This window comes from Symphalangus syndactylus, chromosome 3 (assembly GCF_028878055.3).
Source record: "Symphalangus syndactylus isolate Jambi chromosome 3, NHGRI_mSymSyn1-v2.1_pri, whole genome shotgun sequence".
In the NCBI taxonomy this organism is placed as follows: domain Eukaryota; kingdom Metazoa; phylum Chordata; class Mammalia; order Primates; family Hylobatidae; genus Symphalangus; species Symphalangus syndactylus.
This window is the reverse complement of record NC_072425.2, coordinates 49129046-49143384: the sequence shown is the minus strand read 5'-3', so window position 1 is coordinate 49143384 and position 14339 is coordinate 49129046. Positions and strand designations below refer to the sequence as shown.

At 54.4% G+C, this 14339-nt stretch overlaps 1 protein-coding gene across 4 annotated transcripts in view; it reads right to left on the bottom strand.

Moving 5' to 3' along the window:
* The window catches only part of PTCH1 (patched 1), a 70011-nt gene extending 56762 nt beyond the window's left edge, over positions 1 to 13249 (bottom strand). For 3 of the 4 annotated variants that reach the window (XM_055271823.2, XM_055271826.2, XM_055271831.2), the window contains exons 1-2: positions 4080 to 4654; positions 2319 to 2511 (exon numbers count right to left, since the gene is read on the bottom strand). In XM_055271823.2, coding sequence (XP_055127798.1) covers positions 2319 to 2511; positions 4080 to 4280 — 394 coding nt within the window. In that variant the 5' untranslated portion in view covers positions 4281 to 4654. Of the gene's footprint in view, positions 1 to 2318; positions 2512 to 4079; positions 4655 to 12544 lie in introns of those variants that run through there. The other variant, XM_055271824.2, reaches the window with a different exon arrangement.
* Between the last annotated feature and the right edge of the window lie 1090 nt (positions 13250 to 14339).

The following is a 14339-nucleotide window of genomic DNA, read 5'->3' as shown; positions in this document are numbered from 1 at the left end:
AACAAAATAAAGATAATAATAGATAGCTATTTTATTGAGTCGTAAGGCATGTGATAATATATAACAAATGCCTGGTACATGGCAGTTGCTCAACAAGTGATAGTATTAGTACTGAGGAAATAACATTTGGCCCAAGCCCAGTGAGCCATGCTGAAACTGCCAAAAGTAAGCAAAGTGAGTGTGCCCCTCACAAGTGTCCTCATCCAGTCCACTGAAAAAGAAAAGCTTTACTCCCTCTCACTACACAACTGGCAGCTCCAATAAAACTGCTAAGAAGCACACTGCATCTCCTTCCAGGACTTGAAATGGGTTGTGTTATGCAGAAAGCAAGTTATTCCCAGAAATATGCAATGTTAAGAAAATAAATCACATTCTCTCTCCTTCAACATGTTAAAGGTCCACTGAAAACTCTTGCTAAGAACACCACAAAATCACATTTTGTCATCCTCATCGGATGGCAACAAATACAGGTTGGATCAAGTGGTGGAAAGTGGTGGATGACCCAGCCCTCCCTGTGCTCATGCCCTATTCTGTCCTAGAATCTACGGCAGCGCCCCTACAGTCTAGCCAATCACATCACTTCCAAACTCCTCAGCTGGGGCCCCTGCTGGTGTCATGCCCATGCCTAAAATGCCCTCCTTCCCCCACCGTCTCCAGTTCTCTCCCCCCACCTCCTACCACCCTCTTGTAACTTTCACAGCCCATTTCAACTGTGAACCCAAAGGTAGTCCAAATGCATCGAATTCTAATAGTTTTAAATTGTGCAGTGTCGCACACACTTGAGTCTCTTATGGTGCTTAACACAGTGCTAGGGACATCATAGGTGCTCAGGAAACTTGTTACTAGGAGCATAATAGCTGCTCGATAAAACCCTTCTTTTATCCACCAGTGATACTGAATCGCTGAACTGAGGTAAATTACTCCATGGATTCAATCCAAAGAACGCTTTTGTATTAATTACCAAACTACTTAAGGCAGGAATATTTTGTCTTAATTACGTAGACTATTATTTTAATTGTCACTTCTCAACTAAATACTCCACCTCCACCACAGGCTTGCAAAACTCTGCAAGCCGAATCTTCACAAACAAGAAGAGATTAAGAAAATATTCTTCAAGGTTCGTCTCCAACAGCATCCTGAAAGGGATCACTGAAGCGATTATGCGCATAACTCTTCAGCTTCCACATGCTGTCCGGAGGAATGCTCCAGGTATTTTGTTGGTTTGAATTATCTACATAGTCACCTCTACCCTCCCCTACTACCCACTTGTAAGGGATGCCCAAAGTGGTGTTTAGGGTTAAAATTGTTTCCAAATAGCAGGATTTGAAACTTGCCAAAAAGATAAACAAGAAACCAGCAGGGGAAAAAAATTGAAACCTGTGTCACCAAAATAATGTAAAAATGTTTGTCTTCGAAAAAATATATATCTATTTTAAATCTGCAACTGCTTTGCTAAGGTCTCAAGAACCCCAAAACTGAGGAACGTGGATAAAAGACTGGCAGAACCCCTCTGAGAAGTCCCTTCAACCCCGCGTTCTTAAAACATTTTTCTTTGCCTGCAAAATGCAGCCTTCCCCCAGAATAATTCCATGTAAAAAGCCCCCACCCGTGAGGAAACATTAATCTACTTTGCAAACATGCGTTCCAGTCTGTGCCTTACTATTTTTTTTCCACTCCTTCCACCCCCACCCCGCTTTTTCTGTACCTTGAGACAAATGTTTTTTTCCCTCAGAGTTGAAAGCTGTCCAAAAACAGGACCACACACGCCGCCGCCTCCGCAGGCCCGCGCTGCGCCCGCCCCCAGCCCTCCCCAGCGCGCCGGCCGCGGCCGCCGGGGGCGCGCACACTCCAGCCAGCCGGAGGGGTGGCCTCTGGCTCCCCCCAACTCCTTTCTCTTTGGACGCGGTGGGTGGGGGTGGGGGAGAGAAGGAAGCCGGGCCGCGAAGCCGGGCCGGGAGAGGCCAGCCCCGGGGCGCGTCTCGGGGCGAGGTTCAGGCGGACAGCGGCAGCGGCGGCGGGCCCGGGGCCCCCAGCGCGCGGAGTGGTCCGTCCCGGAGGGGCCCCGCGCCCCCGGCCCGCCCCCGCCGCTCTCTCCCACCACACCTCGGCCGGCGCAGCGCCCCGAGTAGATTACAGCGCGGCCTTTGTCGGGCGGGCCTGGCTCCTGGCCAGGCGCCCAAACAATAAACAATCCCCCGGGTGCGGGCAGGGGGTTTCGCCGGCCGCAGCCAGGCTCTAGGTGTGCGCTGGCGAATATCTCTATCAACCGCGAGGAGGGACCGGGCCGGGGGCGCGGGCGCCGCGGCGGGCGCTCTTACCTTCCACCCACAGCTCCTCCACGTTGGTCTCGAGGTTCGCTGCCTTTAATCCCACCGCGAAGGCCCCAAATATGAGGAGGCCCACAACCAAGAACTTGCCGCAGTTTTTTTGAATGTAACAACCCAGTTTAAATAAGAGTCTCTGAAACTTCGCTCTCAGCCACAGCGGCGCTTTCCGGCCAGTAGCCTTCCCCTGGGGACGAAGCAGAAGGGAGGAGTGAGCGCCGGGGAGTCGCGGCCCGCGCGCCCACGCCCGCTTGCGCGCACCCGCCCGGTGAGCCCCCAATAGCTGTGGGGGCGCGGGTGGCCGCGGCACACGGACTCGCCCTCGAGGTTGCAGCCCCGGCGGACCTGAGCGTCATGGGGGGGGCTCGGTCATAAATCAAAGCCGGGCTGCAGCGTGGGAGCTGCACCTCGGGGACATCAGGGCGCCCCCACCCGCGGGATCCCTGAGCGACTTGGGGCACTGGGGCTGCAAAACAGAAGAGGAAGCCGAGGTAAAGAGGAGAGAAACCACTCGACACAGGCAATATTCACCCCAGACCTGAGAAGGGAGGGGCTGCGTAATCCAGCGATGGAGCCCAAGGTTCAGGAGCCAGCAAACCAGTTCTGCTCTGTCCATCACCCTCGGGGACAGGCGCTAGGGGCGAGCGCCCTTTGGAACAACATATTGCGGGTTCCCCCAACTTGACCCCCGCCGAGAATGGTAGTAAGTGGGGATCCACGTGGTGAGCGCGGCCGCCGGAGTTCACTCCCGACGCATTTCCATAGCGTTGGGAGAGGCTGTGTGAGCTGAATTAGGAAGTGGGGCAGCCATCTGCAACTTACGACAATATGTGTGATCGGAAGAGGGCAGCCACATGGATCTTTCCCTCCTCTCCCTTCCTTTCTGGTTAAACGTAAGAAACAGCCGAGTGCACAGGGAAGGGCTCAGGCCGGCGCAGGCTGCTCCCCGGCGCGGCGTTTCCCCGGCGCTGGCCGGGGCCCCGGCGGGCCCCCGTCTGGGTGCTCGCCTTCCCTGGATTCCACACATTTCAGCGAGCCTCGTAAACACAATGAACCCGGCCGCTCCGCAGAGTCGCACCGCGAATTTAAGGTGGCAATTTGTTTACAACTTTCCCTCCCCCGACCAGGCCCTAAGGAGAGGCGGCTCAAAACCTGGAAAACGGGGGGGATATCTTTTTCCGAGAATAATTTTTTAAGGGAGCAGAGATTTCATGCTCAACAAAAGCAAAACCGGCTGCCAAAAAAGGAAACCACCTTTATTTCGGCTCCCTCCCCCCTTCCTCTCTCCGCCTCTCTCCACTCCACCTCCCCCTCCAAGATGTTAAGAAATGTGGCAGCATTACAGGGGTTTAGGCTGCAAATAGGGGCAGGGGCGCAGGAGGAAGAAGTTCCAGGGCAGGGGGCACGGGGCAGGGCAGTGCCGCGGCCGCCCTTGAGGTGGTCCGCCGTGGACGGCTTTCCAGTACTCCGGAAAAGGCACGCCGGGGAGGGCGTGTGTAGACACACACACACACACACGCACGCACACACCTCCACCCCCTGCGGACCTCAGACAACCCTTTCCTCCCAGGACCAGAGGGAGGGTTTGAATTTTTCAATCCCCACTTGTCTGCTGCTTTTCCTGGAAAGGTGTGAGAGTGTGTGTGTGTGTGTGAGAGAGAGGAAGAGTGAGTGTGTGTGTTTGTGTGTGGCGGGGGCGATCCCAAAGAGTTAGAGGAGGGAAGAGAAAGTGGGAGGAGAGAGTCTGAAATGCACCTTGGAAATCTGCTCCAGAGCGAAGGCGGCGTCGCAGTAGCTGGGCCGGTGCAGATAGTCCCGGTCCGGCGCGGCAGCACGGCGCAGCCCCCCCGTCCGTCTGCGCCGCCCGCCTCCAGCCGGCCGGCCCGGGGCACCGATACAGCCGCTGCCGCCGCCGCCGCGGTCCTGGGGCTCGGCGGCGTTACCAGCCGAGGCCATGTTGCCGCCGCCGCCGCCGCGGGGACGGAGGCTTCCCGGGCGGCCCGGCGCGCTGCTGCGGCTGCTGCGGGCTCCTGGCGCGCCTGGGCGCTCGGCTCGCGAGGACGCTGCTGGCCGCAGGCTGCTCGGGCTCGGGCTCCGGTTGACAGACCAGCCGCTGCTGCTGCTCACACGGCGGGCGCTGCTGCCGCTCCGGCCGCGGCCGCTGCCGGGGAGTCAGACCCTGCGTCTTCCATTGCCACATTGCGCGGGGGTCCCGAGGTCTCTGCGGCCGCCGCTGCCCACATCCAGTTCGCGGGAGGGCGAGAGCCGGCGCGCCGAGCGAGCCTGTCCTTCGGGCGCTTCCGCGGCACTCCTTGCGGTCCCCAACTCCCCCTACCCGCCCCCCGCCCCGCGCCGCGACCCCTTCACTGCAGAAAGAGCCAGCGAATCCCTGCCGCTCCCGCCGGCCGCGCTGGCTCTCTCGGCGCCTCCCGGGTCGCCCGAGCGGCCGCGGAGGGCAAGCGCAGAGCCGCCGCCGCCGCGGGGTCCGAGGGTGCCCGGCGGGTCTCAGCGCTGCCGGGCCCGGGCAGCCGCAGCTGCCGCTGCTCCCGCGGTGGCTGCTGCTGGCGGTGGCGGCTCCAGGAGCTGCTGCTCGGGCTGCTCAGGCTCTGGCTGCTGGGTTCGCGGTGGCTGCTCGGTCCCGGACTCTGCTTTCTTGTGCTCCTCGGCAACCCGCTGGACCATTCTGTCCCCGTGCAGCGCGCCTCTCTCGCTCCCGGGACCTGGGGACTCCGCTCTGTGTGTGTGCAGCGGGCAGCGGCCGCAGCAGCTCCTTGATTCAATAGATGAGATGGAAGAAGAAAAAAAAGAACTCTCTCCATTTGGAGAAAGAAGAGGAGGAGGGGAGGGGGTGGAGGGGGAGAGAGCGAGCGAAAGAGAAAAAGGCTGGAGCTCCCGCCCCCGGGGCTGTCAGATGGCTTGGGTTTCTGCGACGCGATTGGCTCGCGGAGGGCAGAAATTACTCAGCAAACATGACTATTATTAGCTGCTTAGCAACAGCTCACCAAAGTAGAGAGACCACCCAGGTAGGCAACCCAGTGTGTGCATCCCCGGCTTTGGGGCAGCCTCTGAGAGCGCCAACCTTCTCGCATGCAATACTTCCATTAAGGAATGCTCCCCCTCCTTTCTCTCTTATTCCTTTTCTTTTCAAGTGTCTTCTTTTTGTGGGATGCCCTTTGCGCGCACACACGCGCGCGCACGCACACACACTAACATTTGCCTCGCGGTAGACACGGGGGGAAATGTAATATTTTTTTAAGCGCTTAAACAATTTCTGAAATTCCTCAAAGAAAAGCCTTTCAGAGGCACCTTGGCCTCAAGCTGCAGCAAATACTGGGAGGTCCGGCTCGCATTCCCAGGCCTGCACCAATAATGACAGCGTGCTGGATAGTGCGCCAGTGTGTGCCAGATTTTTTTTTCCTCCTCTCTTTTCTTTTATAACTAAAGGGAAGACTTAGGCTCTTGCAGGGAACAACGCCTCGCATTAAGATAAACAGAATGGAAAGTTAGAGGAAAGCAAGGACGTTGGGAAAAACCACCCTTTCTTAAAATCCGTCTGCCCCCCCGCCGCTTTCTCCCCCCAACTTAAAAAAAAAAAAAAAAACCACAGTCTTGGTTTGAAGGAGTCAGTGTTCTATAAACGTGGAATCCAGACACCGAAGCAGTCTTGTAGAGGCAGAGGCATTTTTATTTGAATCTCGAATGTGACATAAGTAAAAGAGAAACAACAATCTTTTTTTACAACTCAGAGAAACGGAATTGTTTCCTTGAGAGAGTAAAGTTTTCCTGATTATTTTGGGTTCATTTGTACCCCCCTTTTTATTAACCAGATGTTTATATAGTTTTTTTTTTTTTTACAAAACTCGGTATGCATGTTATATTTAATAATAGTATGACGTAAGAGATTATAAATGCCCCGATGCTGGATTCATTCAAAATAAACTGTGCGCGGATCGCGAGGATTCGTCCCGACACCGCGTCCAGTGTCACCAAGACATCCCGGGGATTCGCTTCCCGCGGAGCAAAACACGCGACCCTTTGAGGTGGATCCTGGAGCCAGACACGTCTACACAACTAGGCTTTTTATTTTAAAAAATTTTTGTTTTCGGAAAGTGGAATGTGTTTTTCTTACTTTTCCAAGTTATTACGTTCGTCCCTGCGGTAGGAGCCCGACCCGCAAACCCTTGATTTGCTTCACTTTCTTTTTTTAAACGGGGTTGAACTGCAGAGGGACTCGCAGTAGCGAGAAGCCTAGTGAAGTCGTGAAATGGGGCGGTGTGGCTTTAAGATGCACACGGTGTATGTTCATTGAAAAAAAAAGAAGAAAGAAAGGAAAGGAAAGAAAGAAACCCAGATGGAGGGAAAGGGGGAGGAGCAGGGAGAAGGCGGAGCTCCGGTGGCCACGTGACCCCGCGCCAGGAGGCCTTGTGCGCGCGCGCATGTGTGCCCGGGTGCGCGCGCGCGTGCCCGGCTCCGGGACTCCCCGCGCCCGCGCGGCCGGGGCAGAGCAGGTAGGGAGGCGGGTGCGCTGGGCGGGCGCCGGGCGGGCTCCGGGCCTCCAGCGCGGCCTTCCGGGAGCCCAGGCGAGGCGTGCGCCCAGCCGGCGCGGACGGACGTGCCGGACGCGCCGTAGTACATTCCTGAAGGCGGACCGGCCCCCTTACGCTGCCCAATGCCCGCGCCGCCTCCCCGCGACCGGCCAATGGTCGCGCTCACGAGTCCCTGCCCATTCAGCGGCCCCGTGCTGGCTGCCCGGGCGCGGTAGGGGCTTCGGCGAGGCGCGCCGGCCACCGGGGCGGTCCACGCGGCTCCCGCAGGGGGCCAGTCCGCCGGCTCTCCCCGCCCCCTTCCTTCCTCCCCGGCGGTTTCCCCTCCCCGCTTCCTTCCCTCGGCCTGCGCCTTCTCCTTCCTCCCTTGCCCCGCTCCCTCCCTCAACCCCCCTTCCCCCACCAGCCTGGCCACCTTCCCTCCAGCCTCTCCTCCTCCCCGGCTTCAGGGGGAGGCCCTTCTCCCGACCCCCTAACCCGCAAACCGTATGCGGTGCCGGGGTCAGGGCGGGATGTCCTGAGGAAGAGAGGGAGACGGGGTGGAGGTGTTTGGGGGCGTTCGCGGGATCCGGAGGGGGACCTGAGCACCGGGCCAGCGCGGAAATTCAAAACTCAGACCGCTAAGGAGCACGTGATTTTGTGAGTGGCTCAGGGAAGGGCTGCGGAAACTCGGAAGGCAGGCGGGCAGCGTGCAAGGAAAATGACACTGAGTTGATAAAGAGCGCAGACGGCTCTACACATTGCCAGTTTCATCTTTGAGTATGATCCTGATGTTTATTAGGTTTGATAAATAGCACAAAACAGGAAAAGAAGTTTACTATTCTAGCTTTTCTTACTGAATGGTTATGCAGACACTTCAAGTCGAACCATTGTGTGTTTGCTTCTGGAAATTGCTTTTTAAAAACTGGGGGAGGGGGGTAGTACCCCTAGTTTTGCATGTCAGCCTTTTTATATTTCAAGCTTGCTGGAGGGCAAGGAACCATGTAGCCAAAGACACGTTGCTATGTTTGTCTTTTCAAACTTCTCCACCACGTTTTGGCCCAAAACTATTAGTGTTTCGTCTCAATCTTTACTAGAGGGATTTCAGTATAGCTGCTTGGATGAAGGAATTCTGGAAGGAAATGGTAAGCTGTGTGCCCGTAATGGATCCGCTTCACTCTCCGCACGCGGCTGCATGTCCTCTGGTTCCGGCGGCTGCCACATGCACGTCATTTCAGTGGCAAAGCCTCTTCCACTCAGGCCCATATGCCTTAGTTTGACTTAATTCCTAAACGTTTTGAACATTGATCCCCGGGGCTTTCAGTGCCCTGAACCCCCTAGCCCGCTGTTTGATGGGTTAACTTTTCAGCATCTCAGACAATGGTCCCGGCCTGTAAATTCTACCCGTGGGTTCCAGGACGCACTCCGGAGCCTCGGCTCTAACGAGCGCTATCTTAATCTCCCCACCCCCCACCCGCCGCTTCCCCTGTGGTCTGCTTTTTTCATACTCAGAGATGAATTACTTTGAGGATCTAATTGGCCTTGTTTCTGTAACGTTTTAAGAAAGGGAAGAGGAGCCAGTGTAAAAGCCTCCTCGACTTGGGTGGTCAGGGCTGAGGCTGCCCCCAATTTGCCTCATTGCTGATGCATGCGAGTGCGACATTCCCAGCGATAATGTTGTTCCTAATCAATCTGCCCTTATTTACATTTGTAAGCATTGTCGGCTTTAATATGCATGCCCTGTGCAGGGGACTGCTGTGCCACACCGGGTCTGTTAACTTCAACTAACCACAGGGATTCCACAGACCTGAGATGAGGCTGACTGGGGCAGCCAGACCTGCTAAGGTGTCCTCCGGGAAGACAGTCTCTTTAAATAGCCCTTCTGCCTCTGGCACCCTTGTGACAGTTACCAAATAAAAATAAGTGAGAACTTGGGGCCTTATCAGCCAGCAGGAGTTGCCAGCCTCTATGAAGCAAGAGCTGAGTGTTCCATTTCCCCTTTCCAAGTAAAGTTCATCTCAATGCATAAATTGTCATTTTGGTCTCCCAGTCATGATCCAAGACTTCTCATTGGAGTGTGTAGTTTTCAAAGCAGATGCCTTAAGCTCTCCGGATTCCCTCACATCTCCTCCCTTCGCTGTTCCAATACTACAAATATCCATGGCCACGCCACACACATTTCAAAAATGACATCAGATTATCCAAATGATGAAAATGAAATGAAACATCTGCCCTTTGTGTTGGGATGTTGCAATGGTAAGCAATTGTGGAAGCCAGACTTGGTGGAGTTATGAAAAACCACAGTGAGATTTAACTTTTCACTGATTTCTCAGATCGAACCAAATGAGTCTTTAAAATCTAGTGTAATTTGGCTAAATTTTGCAGAGTATAAATGAATAAAGCGGTTAATGTATTCCAGTAATTTGACCCTGGGGCCATTTATAATTTTGTCTACTGAGTTTAATACTCTCTTCCAGAAATACAAGGAATTGCAAACATGATTTTAAGTCCTACGGTATTTTTGTTGAGAGGGTCGGATGGAGAGAGGAATTGGGGATTTGATGCAATATTGTTTTACTGCATGGGGAGCCCAGGATACAGGATGTGAGTGATGGTCAAGGCAGGACTTCAGCAGTTCCAAGCAGGTACTTTGAATATGAGTTGAGTCGACTCAACTCAAGCCAATGTGCCACCATCCACCACATTTTCTTGGCTCCCTAAGAATGCCTATTTTCTCATTGGCAGCTTTTGTATATTCTTAAAAGGTGATGGTAGAAAATGAGTCTAAAAGGTTTCAGGGAAGTCAGGGGCGGGGTGGGGGGGAGATTCAGCAGCTATAAAATGTAAAACTACTGGGCTTGACTCCCCTCCCCTACTCCCTTCCACCTTCTGTTTCCTCCTCTTATTTACCCCCTCCCCAGGCTGAAGGAAAGGGAACAGCTCTAGCCAACTTGTCAAAATAATGCTGCTAATTACCCCTGATCTCCTTTAATGGGAAGCTGCTCCTAACTCCACAAAGGAGTAAATGAGGGGTCTACAGCACAAACCCGGGAGCACAGGCATTTTTTGAGCTTACAGTGAGCTGGGGGTGGGGAAAGCGGCAGAGGGGAGTGTCCTGAGAAGGTCCCAGAAATCTCCACATTGATTACTCCAGGTTTAAATACTAGCTTGAATGGGGAATTAGACTTTATGTATTGCCAAAAGCTATTGGTATTCTCTTGCTAAGCATGTCACCAACTGCTGAACGTTCAGAGCCTACTATGAACTTGAAAGAAAACAGAGCATTGACCCCTGCATTGATCCCCCTCTCTCCAAATATATTCTTACCCACATTGCTTTCCTCTCATGGATAGAGATGTATTCCTGAAACACCCAGACTTTGAACATGTTTTGCATCCTTCCCTCTCCTCGCCTCTATCTCCCTGTCTAATATATCTCTATCAAGCTTTGCGTTTGCTAGGAGGCACACCATTCATTTCAGTCATCTCTGCTATTGGGTCCTGCATGAAGCTGAGCAACACGATCCCTTTGACCCACTGCTGGAGCAACAAATTTATTAGAAATATAGGCATGAGAAATGAAAGGGAAGTAAAACAATTCCAGCTTATTGTGTGTCTTTCTTTCATACTGCTAATCCGGTTTACACATCACGCCTACACGTCTCAATAGGGCATTATACACTGTGGCAGAGGCTGGAGAAAATAAAAGGTGTGTGTGTGTGTGTGTGTGTGTGTGACAGAGAGAGAGAGAGAGGAATGAGGATAAAAACAGGGGAGACATATTTTAATCCACATTGATTAACCTCATCAGTTTATCTATAGAAAGTTGAAGATAATTTGTAAAACAGCCTTTTTCTTTTTAGAAAATAATTCCAAATGGTTCTAAATTTTGTTCAAATAGCTTGTCAGATTATGACTACTTTATAACCAGAAATTAGATACACCACTCACAGTGAGCTTGAAATGAAGCTAATACCCCAAATTGAGAATGGTGGGGCCTATTGATGTCTACCTTGATTCAATATTTTAATTGAAACAGATCATGGACTCAAAGGCATTTTATAGCCTTGTGGAAGGAAGCTGGGTGACAACTGGAACACACACAAACTCACAATTGAAAGCCCCTTGTTTTACAACTTGGGCACTCCATGCACCTGAGGCAACAATTTATCCGGAGTACCACCCAGAAATTTTAAGTTGCAGTAACAAAGGATGACACCATAAAGCATTGTCTTTCTTTGTGGAGGCGATTGATTGCATGCTGAACTACTGTCGCCAATAAACACAGAAATAAATAAAAACCTAAAAGAAATGAACACACAGAATGCTGAAAAAGGACTATTGTGGTAGTTCAAGACCTCAGTGATCCAATTATCAAATATTTAGAGCCACCCATTGTGGCTCTTTATTATTTATGTCTAGTTCTTTTGTATTTCTCCTCCCCAGGGAAGAAGAAAGGATAAAAAGGGAGGAAGACGGTCTTCCCTCCCAGGTGCAGGAAAACAGGTCTGTGGGTGTCTTCCACAGCCACCCACCCATATGGTGATGGAAACAGATCAGTTTCCATGAGAGTGTGCTCATCCACACGCTAGCATCATTTTAAACATGAACGTACTAAATACGTGGAAACACAGCGCATGTCACCCAGAGGCACAGTTTCTGGGGGTCTTGGGGTTCAGTGCTGGGCCCTGGCCTGTAAGGTGCGAATCGGTCCGGCCCTCCCCCGGGCTCCCCTGAGGCCGCACTCTGCACTCTCAGCACTGGGCTGGTCGCCCATCTCTGTAAGGGTGGCAGGCACCCGAACGCCTGAATTGGTGGGCACAAGAGTCACGCATACCACCTCTTACCCATCGCCCCTTCCTGAACTCCAAAAGCCCCTCTGGCCCTTTTCCCGCAGCATGGGAGGGGAGATGGGTAAGGTGCGTCTCTTCTAGCCTGGGTGTCCCGCTCCCCTAGGCGTGCGTGCGGGCTCAAGAGCGAGTCTGCGGGGCGCGAGCGTGCCCTTCCCTGCGGCTGCGGCTGCTCTCGCGAGCGGGCGGCAGCGGCTTCCGCGCGCGCGCTCGGAGCCCCCTCCCCTCGGCGCTGTCACTCTCCGCACCAGCCCTCCATCACCAGCTCTGCCTCCGCTGGCGAGTCAGTAGCCACCACCAGGCTGATGAGCGGAAACCAAGGTGGCGACCCTTTCAGGCGTGAAAATGGGAGCCCTGGCGACCCCCTCCGTGAGAATTCCCCCCGGAGCCGTTCTTCGGCCGGGGTCCGCCGCGGCCAGCCCCCCTCCCCGCCCAGCAGGGTTGGCCTCGGGGGCGGGGGCCCGGGCGTGCGAGCGAGCGTGGAGGCGCGGGACCCGCGCTCCCGCGCCCAGGCGGTGCAGCCCACCCGGCCCCACGGCCCGGCGCGCGGCCCGCCCCTCCCGCCTGGCGCTCGGGGCTCGCTCCTCCGTCCGCCGCGCGGGGCGTCCCGCGTCCCCGTGTCCCCGCGCCGCCCGAGGCGCACGGCGCGCGAGGGCGAGGTGGCGTCGGCGGCCGCCGCGCTGGCTGCACTCACCATAGCCGGCCGTCAACCCCTGCTCGGAGCGCGGGTGCCGATGGCGCGGACGCTGGGCTTGGATTTCACATCAATTCCTTTTTTTTCCCTGGCCCCCCTTTCCTCGTGCTCAGCTCCTCCGTCTTCTCCCAGTCTTCCCTCGTCTCCCCCTTGCCTTGTCGCTGCGGGTCTCTTTGTCTCCCCTGTCGTCGTCTTTTTCTTCTCCTCCGTTTTCTTCTTCTCCTCCTCCTCCTCCGTCTTTACAAAAGGAACGGAAAGTGTAAAAACCCCGGCGCGCTGGGCCGCCGGAGGCTTTCGGCGGAGTGCAGCGCGGACTCACAATTACAAGCCTGTTTCTATTAAGCAGTTCCATGGCCCTCGGCGTGGGTGGTCTGCCGCGCCATAGGCAGGACCTGTCAGGGTCACGTGACGGATCCGAAAACTTTACCCCTTTACAATAAACTCAAGGAAAGCAAAGTAAACTCCAGGAACGTGCTATCAGCACAGCCCTCCTGGGTAAACAGGCGCTCCCCTCCCCGCCTTCCTGGGAGGCGCCCTGCCCGGCGAGCTCCCGCGAGCCTAGCCGCCCCCCTCCTCGCCCCCCGCGGCCCTGTCTGCTGGGGGCCGCCAGGCGGGGGGTCTCCGCGCGCTCCCGCGGCTTCTCCACCTTGTGCTCGGCGCCCCCGCCCCCGCACACATTATTTGCTAACATTTGGCCATTTTGTCCCAACGCCGGTGGGGGGAGGTGTGGGGAAGCAAGGAAGATCCTTTTAGCATCCCCAGCGCTCCGGGAAGTGGGGGGGTTCCCAGAGGACTGCAGAACACCACCTTTCATGCTTGCATTCTCAAAGCCTTTCCTGCTCGCATTCCCACGGAAGCGCGGAAAAGCTGGGAGCTTTCTAGATGACAGGCCTACGGGCCGCCAGGGAGGCGGAGAGCAGGAGAACCGGGCAGATCACAGCGCCTTCCCGGGGAAATTTCAGCACCAGATGTGTGCGGATTCGTGTCGGTCCCTGGGAAGCCGTTTCTTCTGAAAGAGACCAAGGTGGCGTCCCTTGGAAACCAAGATTGGTAGCTGGTCCAAAGAATCACGGATTGACATTTGCTCTCTTTCTCTTCCGATTCCTGTGGTTTCTGGAGTATGCCACCCAAATGCTCCCACCCACTATGCCGTCCTGTGCCAGGCGGCCTTAGGTGACTGGCCTAAACCTAGGAGCTGGTGGATCGCGCGGATAACCCTGCTCTCGCCCAAGACTGAAGCGTCCTATTCGGGAGCGCCCCCGCTACAATGTCTGACATTTTATCTGCTCAACCCCGCCGCTGGTAGACGGTGTTTCACACGCTGCGTCTTTAAATGGGCCACATTATGAATAAAGATGAATTACAGATAGAAGGGCAGGGTAGAGGGAGTGAGAACATTTACTGCAGCTCTGAAGAGCTAACTAGCTGGTCTTGAAATAAAGCCAGACTCTTCTCACTTCATTCTGGGCTGACAGTGTGATTAGGTGTGTGTGTGTTGGGGGGGGCGGGGCGGGGGTAGGAGAGGTGCCCCATGTGTTATTAAATAATAATAATCATCCTAGGAGTTTTGGGATCTCCCTCCCACAAAGATGACATAGCCATTCTTGAGCAGAGTCATTTGAGTTTCCAGAATGTATGTGTTTGAGACATGTTAAGTAATTAAGCATTAGAAGGGGGACAGCCCTGTGAATTTGGCTGATCCAGAAGGTCATTTCATACCAGTGACTTCTGTCAAAAATGGATTCAAATACATATTGGCTGACCATGGATTCTAAGAGTCACAATAGTTGCAACAACAACAACAAAACAAAACCCACCATTTCCCTTCGAAACACTTCCCCCTGTCTTTTGGTGTCATATCAAAGGGCCCTGTTTATCTATAAATGTGGGTGGGATTACGAACAGGAAGGTATACATAATCTCCAAATAGAGGGTTCTAGAATATGAGG